Here is a 22,480-nt window from a genome sequence, read left to right as displayed (position 1 = left end):
TCTCAGCCGCACATTGGAGACTTCCCGCAGGTGTGTGTGAGCGCTAACGGGCCGCTCCTCCCCTTGCTTCACCCACCTCAGCCCGAGTCCTTTCCTCCGCTCCTCCCCGCGCTTCACTCAGCCGCACACGTTCCGATCCTCCCCGCGCTTCACCTACCTCAGCCTGAGTTCCTCGCTCCTGTCCGCGCTCCTGTCCGCCGCAACCCCCCCGCGCTAGATGATGTCAGCACGCACGTTCACGTCGTTAGCGCACACGCCCGGCGCTACTTCCAAGGGACTACTTTTTTATGAATGTATATTTTTTATAGAACGTATATTTTTTGGGTATATATAGCCTATGTCACTCTGCAGACCCTGACAATTCTAATGATGTATCGTGTGTTTGGATTGGCGCTGTGGTTCCCGAGTTTACCCGCCTCAAAGGTTCAACGTTCTTACTTTATAATAGTAGTATAGATATATATTCACTGAAAAAACCATAGGTTTCACACCAGTTATAGTTAGCTGGAAATTTTACTCGCATAAAACCATTGAAATTCCCACGTTATAGTTAGTTGGACTCACTATAACTTGCGTGTGCAATGCACTGCTGATGACGTCACATATTACATCACTCATGACAGGGTCAGTGACATCACTCATGACATCACTGATGACACCATCCAGTGAATGTGTGTCTTTCTGAAAAATAAATATGTGTTATATATGTATATGTAAAAGTTGATGAAGAATAAATGTTTAAATAAGTGTTTACATGGATGTTTTAAAAAAAAAAATTTGATTGGTTAACTGGTTTATTAAGTGTATCTTAGTGAATACATATATTAGAGAGTAATGTTTAAATATTCAAATATATGTATTAGTGTTTCACTTTGTGTATAAGTGGCTGCATGGTTTGGTGAGTAGCTACATGTGTATGTATATGGGTTATTAGATGTTTTTCTTAGTATCAGTATGAGTGTTTGTATGGTTTGTTGGGGGTATTACTTAGCACATACATGCATGAATGACTGACTCTCTCTTTGTATGTGTTTTGAAGACAGCATATGTGCAGGACTGTATGGGTGGATGAGTGTGTATATGTGTGTGTTAGTGAGTGAATGACTGTCTCACTAGTGTCTTTATCAGTAACTACATATGTTTTAATCTAGTATATGTGAACATTGATGTATATAAGTGAGTATATGTGAGAGTGAGGGATTGTAAGAGTTCCTGTTTAAATTAGTATGTGTTTCTATAAGTGATTGTTTAAGAGAGTAAGTATGTGTAAGTTTCCTTAGAAGTAAAGTGGTAGTGTGTGTATAGCTGTATATGCAAATAAATGGATATTCAATAGTTTATTTATATGTGTGAGTATGTGTGAGAGTATCTTTTGGATGACTGTCGGTGTGTAAGAGGATGTATAGGTGTATCACTACATATGATGAGCGAGTATATGTATGAGTGACTATATAGAACTGTTGGTGAATGAGTGGATGTGTATATAGATGGTGGAATTATTGAATTGGTTGTTGTAACTGGTATGGGTATCTCCATTTTTTCTGAAAATTTTAGTTTCTATTTTTGAATATGTGTTTCAAGGGTTACATTACAGTGAAAGGAGGTCTGTCACTCGGTATACAACCTTTACCACGCAACTTTTACCACGACCTACCTTTACCACGCAACTTTTACAACGCAGGACCCTTTACCACGCATACCATTACAACGCTGGTATTTACAACGCAGATACCTTTACAACGCATACCATTACAACGTAAGTATTGGTAAGTATATAATTTTATTTAAAATATTTTAGGTTTGGGTTTTGGGTAAATGGGTATTTTTCGGGTTCAGGGTCAGTCTTCAGTTTTTGGGTAAAGGGGTATTTTTAGGGTTCAGGGTCAGTTTTCAGTTTTGGGTAAATGGGTATTTTTAGGGTTCAGGGTCAGTTTTCAGTTTTTGGGTAAAGGGGTATTTTTAGGGTTCAGGGTCAGTTTTCAGTTTTTGGGTAAAGGGGTATTTTTAGGGTTCAGGGTCAATTTTCAGTTTTGGGTAAAGGGGTATTTCTAGGGTTCAGGGTCAGTTTTCAGTTTTTGGGTAAAGGGGTATTTTTAGGGTTCAGGGTCAGTTTTCAGTTTTTGGGGTACAGGGGTATTTTTAGGGTTCAGGGTCAGTTTTCAGTTTTTGGGGTACAGGGGTATTTTTAGGGTTCAGGGTCAGTTTTCAGTTTTTGGGGTACAGGGGTATTTTTAGGGTTCAGGGCTGGGTTTGGGTTTTGGGGTACAGGGGTATTTTTAGGTTTCAGGGTTGGGTTTGGGTTTTGGGGTACAGGGGTATTTTTAGGGTTCAGGGCTGGGTTTGGGTTTTGGGGTTCAGGGGTATTTTTAGGTTTTAGGGCTGGGTTTGGGTTTTGGGGTACAGGGGTATTTTTAACATATATATTTAAAAATTAATAAATAAATATTAATATAAATAATTAAAATATTACATATTAAAATAATAATTTATTAATGTAAAAAATATTATTAATAATTACATTATTTTACCATATTATTTACTTACCTATACTTACGTTGTAATGGTATGCGTTGTAATAGTACCTGCGTTGTAGTGTATTGCGTTGTAAAGGTATTCGTGGTAAAGGGTCCTGCGTTGTAAAAAATGCGTGGTAATGGTCTGCGTGGTAAAAGAACGCGTGGTAACGTCATATATCCCTGTCACTCTGTCACAAGGATGGTGTCATCAGTGATGTCATGAGTGATGTCACTGATCATGTCATGAGTGATGTAATATGTGACGTCATCAGAAGTGCATTGCACGCGCAAGTTATAGTGAGTCCAACTAACTATAACGTGGGAATTTCAATGGTTTTATGCGAGTAAAATTTCCAGCTAACTATAACTGGTGTGAAACCTATGGTTTTTTCAGTGAATTTAATAGGTTTTTTAAATGCTAATTCCTAACTATAACTGGTGGGAAACCTATGGTTTTTTCAGTGAATTTAATAGGTTTTTTAAATGCTAATTCCTAACTATAACTGGTATGAAACCTATGGTTTTTTCAGTGAATTTCATAGGTTTTTTAAATGCTAATTCCTAACTATAACTGGTGTGAAACCTATGGTTTTTCAGTAAATTTCATAGGTTTTGTAAATGCTAATTCCTAACTATATATAGGGCCTCAAACCTATGTTTTTTTCAGTGAATTTCATAGGTTTTTAAATAGCTAATTTCTATAGCTATGAAATATAATATTTTTTAAAATAAATCCTATATTGTATATTTATGTAATGCTATTTTGTTTATGTATATTTTTCTCTTTTTTTAATTTTTTTTTGCCTTGGTGCGCTTCCGGTGCGCGTACCGGTGAACGCACGGGTAAGCGCAGTGTTATGGCGCGCCCCGGTGCGCGTACCAGTGAGCGTCCCATTAGCGCCATTGCCGCGAACGAAAACATCATCGTGATGTTTCGCGTAGGCCCGTGATGCGTCTTATGACGCATGGCGTCAGCGCACCCAGAAGCGCCCGAGCGCATACGATCGCGCAACGTAAGCGCCGCCGGGCGCGCCACCGGGCGCGCACCGGGGCGCGTAGCGTAAGTGCGTCGGGTCATATGACCTGAAAATAACACTTTTCATTGGTTCAGAACGCTTTTGGTTTCCAAATGATGAAAGCCCGGGTCATGTGACCTGAAAATAACACTTTTCATTGGTTCAGAACAGTTTTGTTTTCCAAATGATGAAAGCCCCCACCTTTTTTCTTCATTCTCACTTTGTTCTTTGAGTGAGGAAGACCTGCTTCTATTGATAGAGAAATGGCTACATTAGCAGCAGCAGCTGGAGCATCTGCACCACCACCACCACTACCACCACCACCACCACCATCACAAGGGCCACCACAACATCACATTGGTGGTGAACAAGAAGAGGAGGACGAGGAGGAGGAGGATGAGAGAAGGCAGTTCCTGCCTGAAGACAATCCCCCATATAAACCTAAGGAGCACTTTATATGGGAGTTTTTTAAAATGCCAAGGGGTGCAAAGAAGGTAAACGCTGCAAAGGTGACCTGTCTCATCTGTGGCGCTGTACTATCCAGGGGGAACCCTGCCAAAAAATATTCATTTGGGAATCACGCAATGATTCGCCACATGCAACGATTGCACCCCAATAACTATTCTGTAGCAGAGGTGAGAGAATTGTGCAGACACCTTCCCCAAACATCTTCCAGAGCCTCAACAAGCAAAGAACCCACTCCATCGGGTCCAGAGGCAAGGGAGATGATCCCAAACATTCAAACCAAGTTTGGTAGATACAAAATTGTTTGTATATATTGTGGTAAAACAATTAGCTATGGTGAGCAGAGTATAAATCTCATCAACGTTGCTGGTGATAACCACAAGTGCCCAAAGAAACCTTAATTTGTTCCTGATTTTTTTTTGCTCCAGTTGAGCCCTTTACAATTCCGTTTTTTGTTTCTCCCCATAAAAAATACAAAAAAATATAAAACTGTTCAGAAAAGCCAAAAAAAGTAAAAAATGTTCAAAAAACAATTAAAAAAATATAAAATAACAAAAAGAATAAAAAACAGTTCTTTTTAGAACTACCTCCAATTTATAAAAAAAAAAACTACATTTTAAAAAAACTCTGTCATTCTTTTTTTTCCAGGGTACGCGCACCGGTACGCGTACCGGGGCGCGCACCCAAAAAAATAAATAAAAAAAACTCAAGGAGTGAGCATGAGGGAAAGACACAGAGAGAGTGATGTTAAGAGAAAGAGAGCTAAAGGAAGCAACACAGAGGGACTGTTTATTACATAGTAAGACAGAGAGAAGGTGTAATAGGGTGTAAGTGAGAAAAGGAAAATGAATAAGGAAGTGAAAGAAGGGAGAGAGAGGAAGAAGACTAAAGCAGAGGTACTGGGAGAATGTGAGTGGGTGTTGAAAGTAAAAGGAAGGACAGTAAAGGATGGGGAATGACGGGTAGTGACGGAACCGGAGTAAAGGAACAACAGTGGGGGAGGGTGAGAAAAGAGCAGTGAGTGTAAGTAAAGAGGGGTGAAAGAGGGTGGATAAAAGTAAATAAGGGTAAGACATGGGGAGTGACAGAGAGAAAAGACAGAGAGAGTAAAGGAAGGAGTGACTGAAAGGGTCTGAGTGAAGCAGCAAAGAAAGGTAAGTAAGGGAGTGTGGGTGAGTTGTAGGGAGTGAGCATGACGAAAGAGTAGTGACAGAGTCAGGGGACAGAGACAGCGACGGTAAGAGAGACAGAGTGAGGGAACAGAAGTGAGGAACTGTGAGGACAGAGACTGAGAGAAGGAGTGAGAGGAGTGAAGTAAATGAGTAAGGGAATGAGTGAGGGAGCGAGGGAAGGGAACAAAGGGTAAGGGAAGTAAAGCAGGGGGCCTGAAAGAAGTTGAATGCGGTAGGAGAGTAAGGGAAAGAGGAATAAACATGGAGGATAAGAATAAGTGAAGGAAGCAGAGTAAGGAAACAGGAGTGAGGTAGGGTGAGAGAATAGTAGTGAGGTTAAAGCAAAGGGTGATGACAAACTACATTTTTTTAGTCACACTTACCATATAATTAATGTAAATTTAATTATTTGTTTTTACTACACTTTGTATCTGTGAAAGAGAGAAATAAAATAAGTTATAATTAGTAAAATATATATTTTAAAATAGAAGAGACAAGTCAAGAGGTTAAAAATCATAAATGTGTACTAAGAAATAAAGTAAGAGTGAAGGACACAGAAAGGGAAATAAAGTAATGTAGAAGGACAAAAAGAGGGAAAAATAAATAGAAGGAGAGCAAATTACTAAGAGTAAGGCAGATACATTCAGTGACAGAGAGGAAGAGAAGAAGAGAGAAATGAACTGAAGGTAAGAAAGATACTAAAAGAATGTGAGTTAGCAAAACTAAATCAGGAAACAGGAGTAATTAAAAAGGGAATGACTGACAGGGAAAGGAGTCTGATTGAGGATGCATTTACAAGAATGAGAAATGGAAGATGACTGAGAATGAGTGAAGGGGAGTCACAGAGTGAAGGGATGAAGGGAGAGAGGATAATATAGAAGGATTGGGTGAAAAGGAGTGAGGAAGTTAGTAGACAGAGGGACTAAGGGAAGGACTGAGTGAAGTGGACTACAATGATTGAGGAAAGGAAAATGAGTAAGGGAGCAAAAGAAGAAAAGAGAGGGGAAGAGGACTAAAGCAGCGGAACAGAGAGAATGAGAATTTAAATTACACAATACAAACTATAGAATAACTTGTACAACATGTTACATAGTTTATTTTTGCTGTTGTCAGAATATATTGAATTTCACTAAAAATAGTGACTTCAAACTACTCATCATATAACAGCGGGGAAAAAAAAACACAATCTACATACCAGTCCCTACCATTTTCCCAAATTTGGTGGAATTCCATTGAGCCATTTGGGCTGTAGCCATGTCTAAATATCCTGAGGTAAATTACATGACAAAAACACATATGAAGTGTTAGAATTTACAACCAATTAAAATGTTACTTTCATTTTCTACTTTTATTTCCTGACATTTGATTGGTTATGTACATGAATATAAATGAAAAATGAGAGGGAAACACAGCCATTTTGACTGCAACTACCTGAGGTACATCTTTAAAGGATTTTCTCATTTATCTTCATCACCTTTCTATAAGGTAAGTTGTTAATTTGTAAGGGGCACTTTAAGTTAATTTGTAAAAACGTTTTCTGATAGTTATTTACTGTCCCTCTGTTATAGTTATAGATTGAGATAGGCTTCTCTGTTATAGTTATAGATTGAGTTAGGCTTCTCTGGTATAATTATGAATTTACTTAGGCTTCTTCACATGCACTTTTCTATATTTCTACTTCCTGCCTGATACCATACACTGCCCAAAGATAACTTTACTGTTAAAAACTCACAAGTACCTGTCTGAACTTAAACCCAACAGTGCCCTATCTCTACTGATATATTTATTTTTTATGCAATTTACAGCAAGAAAATGGAAGGAGAACAAAACAAAATTAATATTTCTTTCGAAATTGTTATGGAGAACAATCCTGAGGAAAATATTGATGACTTTGACTTTATGGATCAGTCTCTGGACCAAGAGTTACTTAATTGTGTGGAAGAAATAGAATCATGGAATCAAAATGAGGAGATTCCAGATGATGTAATCTTGGAAGTTCTTTTAAATTTTGAAAAATCACAACAATAAATGTATATTTAATAATTAAAAATTGTTCGAGACATTATTCATTTTTATATGTAATTCATGAAATAGTACCAAAATGATTATAATATAAAGTAAGATTTATAGTATACTGTGCAACTTTTTTGTGTTACATAGTAATTTTGCTCATAGTTACTTCCTTTCTCCCACTATATTATCTCCAATGAGTATTTCACATCTCTTTTTCATCTCCTGCCTCCATGTTGTTTCTGCTTTCCTGACAGACTATGGTATAGATTCCACATACCACAATAAATTATCTACAGAGGAGACGGTGTAAATTGAATTTAAGACTCTGTATTGGTACCTACATGCTGGTACTTAAATCACCCACACAACAAAACAACTCTATTCAAAGCTACCCTACCTCTAAGCACTTTAAATTATTATTTTACTGTTTCACTGGGTTTTCCCCATGGTATTCTCCCCGGTGCGCGTACCGGGCGCTCCCCCCGCGAAAATCGAATGTTTTTAAATTTTGTTTTTGCCCCGCGGGGCCCTTTTAAGGCCCCCACATCAAACCTAGGGGATCGGGGGGGGTCTACCCTGCCCCCTTATGTTCATTTCCCCCTTTGTTTTTGCCACCTCTTGTGTCTCGATCCTACCGAGACACAAGATGGCGGCCGCTCCGGACTGTTTCGAATGTTGACAGACACCCGAGAGCCAATCAGCTTTCCATTCGCGTTACGCGCCGGGTGCGCTCCCCGGTGCGCGTACCGGGGCGCGCTTATAGATATATATATTTTTTTGAACCTAAATTACTCAAAATCCTCTGGAGCACATATCTTGAGACATAGCAAAGGCACATCGGGCTACCAGTCCCTACAATTTTGCCAAGTTTGGTGGGAATCCATTTAGCCGTTCGGGCTAAAAGTGAGTCCAACCGCCCTATGGAAATTAACATGGGGAAAACACGTTTTGGGACCCCCGTTTATCTCGGCCCCCACTTCACGAATCCCCCCTAAACTTTCAGGCGCCAAAGTTATTCCCAATAGAATGTTGCGGATTTCCTATGGAAACTAGGTCCTAACTATAACTACCTACTGGCGACCGCCAGTAGGTAATATATATATATATATATGTGTATGTGTATACACATATATATATATATATATATATAGAGAGAGAGAGAGATAGAGCAAACCAGAGCGAGGGAGATATTAGAACTAGAACTATTTAAATAAAATGTCACAGCACATTAACTCATTTAAATGTGTATTAATTCAGTAAATAAAATATATACACATTTAATTTAATGAGTTAGTGTACCATTTTATTTTAATAGTTCTAGATTTGCAATAAACATTTACATTGTTTAATATTTATATTTTATATTTATCTAGCGCGTGGACGCCCCAGGGCAGCAACTGCGTTTTATAAATTGACTTTTCATTCTTTCTTTCATATTACAGTATTTTTTGAATTTTTAGGAAAATAATAAATGTTATTTTTTTCACTATACTTTCACAAAAGGAGATCCTCTCCATGGTGGCAGAAATCTCTACATACATCTGAAAAGTGATTAGGAGCAACTTTACATTTGTATATCCTGCTATAGGCGACTCTATCAGGGAGTCGAGATATGTAAATCTACACTTGGAAATGGAGAAAAGCAAAAAAGTCAAGATTTAAACCTATATAGAGTATTATTTATACATGTAAACAAATCTTCTCATGTAAATTTACCTTTGTAATCAGGCCTTAAATCTAAATGGGCATCCAATCTGGAAAATCATAAGCGTCCATTGCAGAATTCAGTTCCCTGAAAGCTATCACTTTCAGAATTTCCCTCTAGGAAACAACCGCCTTATTGCTCCACGCCCCCGTCTCCACTGAAAGGGTGAATTGTGAGACAGGAGTGTTGTAGCCCACCTTCAGCCATCTGGTTGGCCAATCCTTTGTGCACTACTGACCATTACTGAACATCCCTAAACACCCTGAACCAGAGGAATCTGAGAAGTTCTGTATAGTCCACCATTGTAGGTCTCACAACAGCACCATTGGGCATTAGTTTTGTGGGCTCCACCTACACCATTGGCACCCTAAGTCCTAATGCCAATGTGCAGGAGATTGGTACACAAGTTGGCAGTCCAAGACTCTGACAATCAGGATCTCATCTAAGTGATGTGCACTTTATGTGACCCCATCTTAAATATGCATTGCCAGAATGTGTTGGAGTTCTGAAACACTGTCACATCATTAAGCAGCCTCTAGGCAAACTTTATCTGCAAACATATGTATATGATGTGACAGTCTCCAGGGTCACCTCCCACAGTGAGTCTGAGACAATCTGTCTCTGAGGAACACCCACGCATGAGAAGGATTCAGGGCTTTGTCATTTTCTGCTGTGCACCAGGGACAGAAATATTGGCCTGACTTACCTTTGAGTTTAAGATAAACAGTTAAACAAGTGATATTTCTTATTGTCACAGGTCCCTGAGACGGAAACTCCCCAGGTGGCCTACGTCACTCTCCACGGGAAGGGAGACTCCATGGAGTTCCACGGGAGGAGATCCGTCCTGCTCCAGCCCTCGGAGAACCTGGTCTTCGTACAGACAGACAAACCCATCTACAAGCCAGGGCAGACAGGTGAGAACAGAGACAAACACATCTGTGGCAGAGAGTCCCAGACTTCAACTCCAGAAGTCCATAAAAAGCATCATGGGGGAGTAGTATCACTCAGTTAAAGCCCAGTGATGTGTAGAGGGTCAAGGTATGTTGTAACATTCTGTCCACTCCTCAGGTGAACCAAGAGAATCTGACATGTGGGTGGGGGTTTGGGAGAGAGGGGTTCTCCATGAGTTCTTGTGAAGAGGAGAGCCATGTGCATGCCTGATGCTATTCCTAGGCAGTTAGGAGCCTTTCTACCCTCCATGATACACAAAGGATGCAAATGGTGTTTGCTTAGACCAGGTACGGGAATTAGACTTCCCATCATCTCATGAGGGTGTTAGAGATAGTAACGCTCCAGCCCATACAGAGAAAATAATCCCCAAAGCCCACCAAAGTTGGTAGACAGGACTCATTGGGGCAGATTTACAACAGTTTTTTGCAGTTAAAAATGGTAATTCAGCCCTTTTGCGACCGCAAAATAGGTCAGCCCCATGTATAAACCCTATTATGCAAATCGGTAACCAATTACAGACTCGCAAAATATGGTTTGCGACGTGCTGTTAGGAAGGGACGTACCAAGGGGGTCCCTTCCCAATAGCGAGTCTCAACGCAATGTAGCGCAAAACACTCAAAGTTTACCACCTACTTCAAGTAGGTGGTAAACCACTCACAAACAGGAAAAGGTCCCCAGGGGATCCCTTTCCCTTTGTGAGTGTTTGAAGACTTTCATTTTTCCTTTTTAAATGCATCCCGTTTTCCTTTAAGGAAAACGGGCTGCTTTAAAAAAAAAAACTGATTTCTTTAAAAAGCAGTCACAGATATGGTGGTCTGCTGAGCCCATCAGGCAACCATCCCTGGGAGTGCTAGCCATTCCCAAATGGGGTTGCAAATTGCGCTTGCCTCATGAATATTAATGAGGCATGCAACTTGCGACCGCATTGGCAATTGCAAACAGTGTCTGAGACACTGTTGTACATTCACTTTTGTGAGTCGCAAATTGCAAGTCGCAATTCAACGCAATTTGCTACTCGCAAAGGTGAATGGTTATACATCTGGCCCTCAGCCCCTTTTATTTTGATGTATGTAGCTAAGCTCCCAGTGGCTCCATCACAGAGGGATAACTCCACAATGGCGAGTGGTTTCCCCAGCTATGTTGTACAATTTGCACTGTTTGTCAGGGAGGAAGAAGTAACCTAATCGCCAGGAGAGGGTACAGTTGACCTCCTCCAAAGGTCCACCCGGGTACCTCTGGTGAAGGACACTCATCTCTCTGGTTATCCCTACCCCAGCCTTTTTGATGAAGCGCAGGCCCTCTAGAGGGGGATGCATTTCTCTCTGGAACCTACCATGAATGGTGGGAAAGTGGGGGTGAACATACTAACAGTGTGCTGCATGCTCACTCTACCCTGTATATAACCATGACTTTTGTTAAGCAATGAGGCACCCCCGCCAGCTGGCATAACACAAGGAACGAAAGTAATGTGTATCCTCGAATTAACAAATGATGTTCTCCCTATTTGCTAAGGCTATTTGCTATTTGCTATTTGGCCTCGTTTATGAGGCTTTGCGTCAGTTTTGCGCTTGCGATGCATCACTTTTTGTGATGCATCGGCGGCGTAAAACATGCCTCCTGTTGCGCACTATTTACAAAGTGACGCATCTAAGCAGATGCGTCACATTGTAAACCCCTGCACTACATTATACTTGCGGCAGGTATAATGTATGCAGGGCGGCATTCCCCGCAAAAAGCCTCGTAGAAGTGACGCAGTGAAATCTATGAGATTTCACTGTGTCACTTCTAGGACGCCGTTGCGTCAAAATCTTGGGCCTGCCTCACAGCATGCGTAAGACTGACGCAGGCCCTTTCACATGGGGCTTGCCCCATGTGAAAGGACGCCTTGCTGGAGTTGCGTCACTTTTGTGACACACTCCAGCAATGCGTCACTTTTGCGCTTACAGATATGTCAGAAATACTGACGTATCTGTAACTCCTTGCAACATGATGCATCATACAGTAAATATGACGCATCAGGTATGTCGCAAGGAGTGCAACATACCTGATGCAGCGATACGTCATTTCTCATAAATGAGGCCCTAGAAGTTTATTCTAGATATGGATAACTTTGATGAAACAACGGGCGCTAATGCTCTCCTTTCTCTATTTCAGTCCAGTTTCGTATTGTTTCGCTGCAAGATGACTTTCGTCCGGAGAAAGAGACGGTAGGCCTACAAACTAATCAAAGCAAAAAAACAATTACTGTTCCACTAGTGGTGACATCCTTTCCATTTGCAGACATGGAGCCTGGATCTATGAGTGGCCAAGTTCAAAGATCTCTACAACTATTGAAGAATGGCATGACTTAGCTATGTCCTTGAACCTCCACAGCAATGAACTAAGGCTAGAACAAGCAGCAGCTGCCCCACAGGCTATGATAGTGATGCAGAAAGTCTTGACCTTACAGTAGACAGACTCTGCCAGGCACTTCTTGTGAATAATGTGACCCTGTATCCTTGGAAGCCCTAAGAAATGTCATTGTATCAAGCAGGCCTTAAAGCGCACTGCAGAAAGCCTACCTAGGTTCTGAGAAGATCTCCAGGTCTCGATTCATGAGACCGTCAATGAAGGAAGTTTGATGGCCTTTCAGATTGATAAATATGGCCCAATCACAGCTGTAGTTCTTCCTTTGCAATAAATCATCATTTGCTAGGTAGTCGGCTCTCACAATATCCTGATATAGATGGCTGCAGTGGAACCTCTACCTTGCCCTGAATGTGGACAACTGGACGACGGGTGTAAAATCTATGGCTGCCTCCAAACCACAGAATATTCTCTTTACAAGAACACATTCCAGGCAACCATAGATAAGGAGCAAAGGGAAAGTGAAATGCCATTAGCCTATATCAAATTGAGAAAAAGGAAGTGAATAGCCTCTGCTCACCTGTGAAATAGCGTCTCTCTTTCAAGGTTCCAGATTTCAAGGTTCCAAGCGTACGTAAGCGCCTTTATCGTCAGGCCCCCAGATAGATGACAGAAAATCCTACAAGTGTCCTGTTGGTTGTGCCATAGCTCTTATGTAGTAAAATTTCAGTTTCCTAAATGTAAACAGATCTTCTGCAGTGGCTGTTGTTTTTCACTGTCACTATAGGAACCCTAGGAGAACTGTAGGGAAAGTGAAGCATTGTGTGATAGGGTATCTGTCAGAGCCTGGACTATTCTCAAATTTGTCAGATGCTTCTTTCCATACTGGATTTGACATCAGTGACAAAGGAGAGAAGAGGGGACACCAGCATTATGGGGCCTGGGGACAGTGATGAGAGAAACTGGTTGTGTGAGGTCAGTGAGACTTCTTAGAGTAAGAGGACCACAGATGGAGGAGTGAGTGACCCTTCTGGAAAGGACAAGGACAGTAACCTGAGTGATTGGATGGGGCCATGCTGCAACACTGTTAATGAATGATCTATGTATTAGTGAAACTCCATTCTAGTGTGAGCGGTCCAGTTTGTAGAGAATGCCCGTGAATGCTTGAGTACAGTGAGGTGGACATGAGTGTAACAGCATGGAAGGGTACATGGCCCAACTCCACCAAAGTGTGTAGCGCATGTGTTGTGTGGATGAGTGAGAACCCATTCACATGTACTACTTCCTCCCAATGTGTGGATTATAACACATGTTTTCCTTTCCTTTTCTTTTTTGATTTCCAGTTCCCTGTGGTATACATTGAGGTAAGATGTTAATACTTCATTCATTTCATCCCACTATGTCACATTATGCAGTGATTTCTCTGAAGACAGCAATGTCTTTCGCCCTCAGTGGCTGCCCCCACCAATAAATACTCAGGAGCATCATATACAATGTGTCCATTCCATAGGAGCACAAGATCCAGGCCAGGATCACTGTAGCAATCTGAGAAACTCAATGTGAACTAGTGCAAATCCCAGGGGGGCACCCGCTCTGGGTCAGTATTCACCATGTGTTACATGTTTATGGTCTGTTGCACCCTAATCTAGCAATGTCCTCCTTTTAGGATCCGCAGAGGAACCGCGTGGGCCAGTGGCGGGACATAGTAACAGAGGGAGGACTCGTCCAACTCTCGTTCCCCTTGGCTTCAGAACCTCTACAGGGAAGATACAAAGTGGGCGTGCAGAGGAAACGAGGATCTACTGTGGAGCATATGTTCACAGTGGAAGAATATGGTAAGAAAACTTTGTTATAAGGGGTTGTTCAAGAACTGTAAGCAGTGAGGTTTATCAAGGAAAACAGGATTAGGATAAGAGGTGGTGAGCAAGAACCACAAGAAAACGCTGTGGAATGTTGAGGTGAGAACAGAATATTAGGGGAACTGTTAGGGGCAGATTTGGAAGCCCCTAGCGACACTTTTGCACTGCTGTTGCGTCACTTTATGTGACACAGCAGTGGCAAAAACAATGCACCACATTGAGGCCCATTTACACCGTGACGCATGTAGGAAGATGCGTCACCTTGTAAAGCCCTGCGCCACATTATACCTTTGTCAGGTATAATGTATGCAGAGTGTGCGTTCACACGTAGGAATGCCTCGTAGAAGTGTTGCAGTGAAATCTGCAAGATTTAATTGCGTCACTTCTAGGATGCCACTGTGTCAAAACCCTACATGGTAGATTTACAAGCCCCTTGTGACACTTTTGTGCTGCCTTTGCGCCACTTTTTGTGATGTAGCAGTGGCATAAACAATGCACCATGTTGCAGCCCATTTACAATGTGATGCATCTAGGGAGATGCTTCCTCTTGTAAAGCCCTGCGCCATATTATACCTGCGTCAGGTATAATGTATGCAGAGTGGGCGATCCCACGCAGGAAAGCCTCGTAGAAGTGACACAGTGAAATCTACAAGATTTCACTGCGCCACTCCTAGGACGCCGTTGTGTCAAAACTCTATGCCTGCTTGGAGTAGGCATAAGAAGTGGCGCAGTGTATTGGGAATAGGCCTCCCAATGCATTGCTGGAGTTCCGTCGTGCTTGCAACATGACTCCAGCAATGTGTGACTTTTGGGCCAAAAGATGCGCCAGAATTTCTCACGCATCTGTGAATCCTTGAGCCATGGTGCGCCGTATTGTAAATACGGCACATCCATGGTGGGGCAAGGGTTTCGCAAGGAGGTAATGGAAACTGACACATCTGTACCGATGTGTCAGTTTTTTGTAAATCTGCCCCTACTCCTGCTTGAAGCGGGCATAAGGAGTGACTCAGTGTATTGGGAATAGGCCTCCCAATGCATTGCTGGAGTTGCGTCATGCTTGTAACGCAATTCCAACAATGCATGACTTTTGCGGCAACAGATGCGTCAGAATTTTCGATGCAAATGCCAATCTTTGCACCACCATGAATGCACCGTATTTACAATATGGTGAATCCATGGTGGCGCAAGGGTTTTGCAAGGAGGTGTAGGTAAACTGACGCAATACACTCTGAGGTACAGAGAGATGAGCAAGAAGCAGAAAAGAACACTAAAGTATATGTAGGTGGAAACATTATGATAGGAAAGCTCTGAGTTACAAAGAGATGAGTAGGAATTAGAACAGAACACTAAAGTATGTATAGGTGCTAGCAATATGATAATAGAACTGAGTTACAGAGAGATGACTAAGAACTACAAGATAACAGAGAAACATTTAGAGGTGGGAGCAGCATGATCAGAGAACTCTGAGTTACAGATAAATGAGATTAGGAATAAAGAGGTGGGAGGAGCTTAGTACAGTTTGGCAAGCGTGATATGAATATGTTAATGCATGTAGATGAAGGAAGAATATGATAACAGAATTCTGAGAGATCAAGAGATAAGAAGAAAATGGTGATACAACACTTAGGGTTCGATTAGGATGGCGAACGGACAAGGTCAGTCCGCCATCCTGTTGTTGGAAGGGACCGTCCGACACAGGGGCGAAGGTCCCATGTGTCAAATTAGGACTCACCCGCGACAGTGGTGGGTGCATCCCGCATTTTTAACATTACTGCGCGGGCGGTGCTGAAAGCACCACCCACCACAATGCTGAAAATGCAGGTTGTGCGTTTCAAAGCACAACATGACAGGCACCGCGCGGTGCCTGTCATGTTGTACTTTGAAACGCATGGGGGTACCATAGGTACCCCCCATATGCACTCCCCCTTCACCCTGGGGGCCCGCAATGGGCCCCCAAAGCAAAGACCGTATGCCTTTCCACGGCGGCAATACCGCCGTGGAAAGGCATATGACCGCCGGCATCGTAATATGGTTGGCGGAGTCTCGAAGGCACTGCCACCATATGTAAGCACTTTTTTCGCCGGTCGCATTCAAAAGCGGTCTTGCCGTCTACCGCGGACCCCCCAGCCATCCTAATGTGGCGGGGGTCTTTTCTGTGAGGATGGCGGATGGATTGCCCCCGCCGGGCTGGCGGGGGCAATCCGTCCACCATCCTAATCGACCCCTTAGCTAGGTAAAATTTAGATGCATACAATAGAAGAAATCTTGGATGTTGAATAACATAACAGTCAGAAACATAAAGGCAGGATGAATATTGTTGGAAAACTGAGTAACAGAGATAAGGGTGAGAACCATAAGACTAGGATATGTAAAGGCAATTGGAGAACAGTGAAATAACTCTGAGCCACATAGACATGGGCAAGACGAATGAGATAACACTAAGGAGTATAGAACATGAAAGCACATAGTAGTAGAACTCTGAGTGATAGAGAGAACCACGAGAATGATAAGAGAACGTTGGGAAAAAATGTAGGTGGGGCATATAGTAAGAAACCTCTGGGTTCTAGTGAGAGAGATGGGTGAGCACCATAGGGAAACTCAGTGGCAGAAAGAAGCCAGAGGAATGCAGTGATTGTACCAGGAGTGATATAGATATTAAGGATGGCTTTAGGAGATCCCTAATTAATATGGAGATATGGGGGAGTATAAGGGAGCCCTGAGTTACAAAGAGATGGGCAGGAGCTGGTTCACAACACTGATAGAGGAGGGTGGCATACAGTGACAGAAATGTGAGCTGCTGAGAAAGGATGAGCGCCATAAGAGAAGAGTGAGAAACATGTACAATGGAAATGTATGGTAAGAGAACTCTGATGTAAACAGAAATGAGTGAGAATGTCAGGATAATACTGCGGTTCATAGAGATTGGAGGAGTATGAGAATAGATTAGGTTAGGGTGGGTAGAATGTTTTGTTCCGCTCGTGGGATTGCCGGAAGTTTGGTCTCTCTGTGTTACACTTTAACGCAGAGGTCTGGCCAAATTGTGCAGTCACCACGTGGAAGAATCTTTCTCCTGCAAGGCTCACACAGTTCAAGCTGTCAAGAAAGATTTGGTGTCCCTTAGCACGATTTTCCAACATGGGTGGTCATGGGCATAGAGCTGCTGTTTGAGTAGATTTGCTGCAGTATGCGATAGATTTTCTACTTGAGTTGCAGCAAAATCAACTGGAATTGCCACTCACTCTTGCGGAACACATGGTGCCGCTCACACTGATTTTCAGCGCTGCTCGCACTACCGGCGCTAAACATCAGTGCAAGCGCCATACTTTCCACCTGTTGGTGGAACTACACGGAGTCTCGCTGAGTTTTTACGTAACTCTATGGAATTCCATGGAGTGAAACTCCACGAGTTCTGCCCACCGATGGAATCGATGAAGGTAGGGGAGAACCAATCGAGAACGCTGAGTTATATGAGAATTAGAGGAGGAAATAAGACACCTCGTGGCAATATAGAGATAAGCAAGAATCATAAGAGAAAATAGAGTTGTACACAGACGGGGCAGTTTGGTAAGAGAATGTTTGGTGGTAGAGATATGGGTGAGAACCTAAGAGTACTTTGAGGAATATAGAGGCAGGAAAAGCATGTTATAAGAGCACTACAGTAGAAATAGAATACAAGAGTACAGTAAGAAAGCTGAGTTATAGATAACAGTATTGGGTTATAGAACTCACTAAGGAATTAAACTATACCTCAAGTATGGAAGAGAAATTCAATGTAAGAAAGAGCTGAGAAGAACACAGTATGAGACTTTTAAAGCACATAGAATGTACTTGTGACTTGGAAAGAGAACTTTAAGATAGAAACTGATGGCAAACGAATGGCAGGAGAACTTCAGAAAAAAAGAGTACAGTTAGCAAAAGGGGAGAGCAAACGTTAGGTAGCGATAAATCTGAGGAGAACCAAAAAATAGCATTTACACCGACACAGATGAGAAGGGTAAGGTGAGTTCCTTATTAAGTAGAACAAAATTGTGCAGTAAGGGAACTGTGAGGTGGTTTTATACATAAAGGCGAAGGAGAGAACACTAAGGTATTTAGAAAAGGGGAGTGTCATAAGTGCACACTAAAGTAAATGGGAAGAGAAGTAGGATGGACACTAGGGTGCACATGAAAAAGAAGAGCTAATAAAGAACACTAAGGTCTTTCAGAACAGGATTACTGAGGAAAGAGAACATTATGGTATCAGACTAGGAGGAGTGTTGAATGAGTACATTGCAGCATTTAGGAATAGAAGCAATGCTGAAAGTGAACATTAAGGTATATTGGAATCGGAGGCATGTAAAGGTGTATAGAAAAGTGGAGTGTTGTAAAAAACCACTAAGGTTGGAGTGTGATAATAAAGGGAAACATCCTTTACAACGAAACGTTTACAACGCAGTGCTTTTACAACGCAGGTTTTACAACGGAAAACCATTACAACGCATTGCGCTGGGGGGCGCTCTAGGATAGGGAATAGATTTAATTTACTATCCAACACCTTCCCTAGTGTCCAAGGGGACTGGAGTTGGAATAGTAAATTAAACTATTCACTATCCGGCACCCCAAAGCGCTATGCATTGTAAAGGTTTGCGTTGTAAAAACTGCGTTGTAACAGCATGCGTGGTAAAAGTATGTGTTGTAACGTCATACATCCGATAATAAAACATACGGTACGCAGGAATAGATGAAGTGCATAAAAAGCATACTATGTCATATTGGAATAGGACGAGAGCAGTGAGCCCACACTAAGGCATATAAGAATTCAGAGCATAAAGTGTACACTAAATATCTTGGAATTAGTGGCGAGCAGAAGAGTACACAAACGTTTCTTAGAATGAGAAGAGGGGAGAAAGAGAACACTAAGGCTTATAGTAAAGAGAGGCGTGTAGGAAGGGAACACAAAGGCATAAATGAGTATGAGGCATGAATTGAGTGAACATTATGGTATATACAAATTGAATGAGTGCATAAACACCTAGATACCTTAGAATGCAAGGAGGCAGGGAAAAGAACACTAAGGTATGTAGGAACAGGAGAAGTGTGGGAAGAGACATTAGCCCCTTAAGTGCGGAGCATGTTCAGAGGACGTCGCGTGCACTACCTCGGTAGTGCTGCGCACGTCCGCTGATCGTTCTGGCCCCGCCCGCGCAATATAACGTTCCGCACCAGCGCGGAACGTTCAGCGCAGTGAAGGTGTTAAGAGACATAGGGCAATATTATCAAGAAAGGGCGATACATTATCGCCGCTTTTATCGGCAGGAAACTGCCGCTAAAGCGGAGATAATGGGCTTGATAATATGCTCATGTGAATTCCCATAGAAGCCCAGGTTAACACTAGAACCTGGGCTTCTATGGGAATTTACAAGGGCATATTATCAAGCCCATTATCGCTGCTTTAGCTGCAGTTTCCTGCCGATAAAAGCGGAGATAATGTATCGCCCTTTCTTGATAATATGGCCCTTAGATTGGTGCAGTAAGAGAGAACTAATGGACCCAATTAGATCACAGAGGACAGTCTATACTCCATCAGGACAGCAGAGGAAAATAATCCATCACTCTGATGGAGTACACATCCTCTGAATCTACACATATTAGCCATTCTCGTGAACACCGCTTGCATTAGCAGCAACCAACGTCATCAATGCATTGAAAGATTGACAGACAGCTCCATCAACATGACTGAGCTGTATGAAAAACTCAAAAAAATGTTAATCCTTAAAAACAAAATCCCAAAGTGGGATTTTGTTTTTAAAAATGAAAAAAAGCAATGATTCCTACACTATGGAAGTTTATCACAATGTCAAGGAGTGAAAATGTGCCATTTGTTTGCCTACTCTAAATAAGCTGGTGGACAAATGGTGAACCCTCCGATGGCTCTTACTCTATTGGGCCGTCAGAGGAGCATGTCAGCGGCAGAGGTGGAGTAAGTAGTCTTTTCCATCGCCATACTGTAGGTGCACATGTCTCTAAATGATGTGAGCTGACTTTCAGATTGGAGGGGAGGGTTCTCTGTCACCTTTGCCACAGACTACTCTCTTAGCCAAACTCTCAATTGGGTCCTAAGGTAAATAGGAGTGAGTGGAATACAGAAAGAGAACACTAAGGTAAATAGGAATCAAAGGAATGGAAAAAGAGACCACAAAGGCATATTGGCATGTGACAAGTGCAGTAAAGGCATATTAAGGTTTATTAAAAAGGAGGAGTGCAGAAGGTGCATACAAAGAAATAAAGGAGTGGGATGCTAGCAGAAAGAGAATACTAAAATATTTTGAAATGGGAGCAGTATAGAAACCAAACACTCACATATTTATAAATGGGGGACAAGTGAAAACTATGCTATTAAGTAACGTGAAGAGTAGAGAAAGAGAACACCAAGGTATCCTGGAATGTGAGGAGTGAAGAAAGAGAACACTAAAGCACATAGGAATGGGAGGAGTGTGGTACTTGACCACTAATGTATATGGGAATGTGACAAGTGTGGTAGAGAACACTAAGATGCATAGGAATAGCAGGAGTGAAGGAGGAGAACATTGAGGTACATAAGAAGAGGTGGAGTGCAGAAAGATAACACTAAGGTAAATATGATTTAGAGGAGTGTGGGGAGGCAGCACCAAGGCATATCAGAATCAGAGGAGTGCAGAAAGAACATACTATGTTTTATCAGTACTCTGGTCTTCTCTAGAACAGATTACTGTAATGCCCTTCTGCTTAATGCCCAAGAAAAGGTCCTCAACAAACTGCAGATGGAGCAAAATGCCTCAGCCAGGACCTTACTAAACATTCCCAAGTTTGCATCCATCTCCCCGTATATTCGACAGCTGCACTGGCTCCCAGTGAGGAACCGGACTAAATTTAAGGCTTTATGCATCGCCTATAAAGCCATCAACAACCTAGGTCCAATATATCTAAGAAAAGCATTCTGCCCGCTCGAACACTCAAGAACTTTACGTTCTTCATCTGCCCATTTGTTAAAGGTTCCACGGACAAGAAGGGCCAATTGGGGAGACAGATGCTTTACCATTTCAACAGCCAGACTCTGGAACACTCTACCCCTCCATATCAAAATGACTCCCACGCTGATTAACTTCAGGAAAAAACTTAAAACATGGTTGTTCCAAATATAACATTTTCACTGCAATGAGAGTTCTGTTATGACAGCGCCGAGACACCCTTCTGGGTATTTGCACGCTTTAAAAATTGCATAAAATACATAAAATAAATAAATCACAAAAGGAGGAGTGCAGAAAGCCCCTACAAAGGCATATAGGATTTGGAAGAGAGCAAAAAGAGAGCATTTAAGTAAGTTGGAATGAGTCAGAAAGAGAGCACTAAGGTATTTTGGAATGGGAACAATGCAGAAAGAGAGCAGTAAGTTTGCAGGAATGGGAGGAGTGCAGCAAGATGCCATTATAGCACAAGAATGGAAAGAGTGCAGGAAAAAAACACTAAAGTTTTATGCCTTGCATAAAGCTATAGAGGCTAGAATAGGTAAGACCTTCCCTAATGCTGCTGCACATTGCCAAAGGCATATGGCCCCAGATGCAGATTTTTTCCATATGCTATGGTCCTGCACGTCTCGCTCACTTTTGGGGGCAGTTGGCTGATACACTCGCCATTGCCATTGAGATGCCTACCTTCCATTCCCCTGAGACCTGCCTGCTGGGCTTATTTAATAGACCTAAGGCCAATTAGGCATTGACTCGGCTAGTGGATCTGGCTCTTTTGCTGGCCCGAAGTACTATAACTATAGCATAAATGAGCGCAGCGCCCCCTCCTCTGGACAAACGGTACAGAGCATTGATGCATTGGGTGGCAGCTGACCATCAGTCACAGTATGATGAAGAAGTAAGAGGAATGCACAAATAACCCATGGCACAATGATGGAGGGAACTATAAATAAATAAATAAATAAATTGCATGCCCACAACACAAATGACAAGCCTGTTGAGTGCTCGCAATGAGGCAACAACTAGAAACACAACAAGCTACCTTGATTCAAGCAGGGTCAAGTGTGGGTGTCCAAAAGAAATGGTTGAGGACTCTGTCTTGCACACGGCAGTCATGAATTGGACAGGGTGGTTGCCTGCCAGGGACACGGAAGAACTGGGGCAGCTCTCGGAACTCAGATGCTTAATATCCTTCAACCTTCTTCTCTGTTCCTTTGACCCCCTCCTAGGGCGAAAGTGAGCGCCCTCCCACCAGGGACGACTACTCTTGGCTTATGTATGAGAGGACAGACGTAGTGATTCATAACTGTTATCCTATTAGCGTGTCGTGGTATATGTTTTCTTTTAATGTTTAATGGATTTTTCAACAATAACAGCATCCATGATTTCTGAAGAAACTATCTGATAGTACTTGAATGTAAACCTATAAAAGGTATTGTATTACCTGTAACATT

The 22,480-nt window shown here is 42.1% G+C and overlaps 1 protein-coding gene across 2 annotated transcripts in view; it reads left to right on the top strand.

Annotated features, from left to right (window-relative positions):
• Positions 1-22,480, top strand: part of LOC144768002 (alpha-2-macroglobulin-like) — a 236,594-nt gene that overhangs the window by 75,214 nt on the left and 138,900 nt on the right. For both annotated transcript variants that reach the window (XM_078651392.1, XM_078651391.1), the window contains exons 3-6: positions 9,645-9,801; positions 11,993-12,045; positions 13,528-13,548; positions 13,851-14,019. In XM_078651392.1, coding sequence (XP_078507518.1) covers positions 9,645-9,801; positions 11,993-12,045; positions 13,528-13,548; positions 13,851-14,019 — 400 coding nt within the window. The remainder of the gene's footprint in view (positions 1-9,644; positions 9,802-11,992; positions 12,046-13,527; positions 13,549-13,850; positions 14,020-22,480) is intronic.

The sequence above is a fragment of the Lissotriton helveticus genome, chromosome 7 (assembly GCF_964261635.1).
Source record: "Lissotriton helveticus chromosome 7, aLisHel1.1, whole genome shotgun sequence".
Classification (NCBI taxonomy): Eukaryota; Metazoa; Chordata; class Amphibia; order Caudata; family Salamandridae; genus Lissotriton; species Lissotriton helveticus.
Note: the sequence above shows the minus strand (reverse complement) of the source record. Positions and strands in the feature narration are given on the sequence as shown.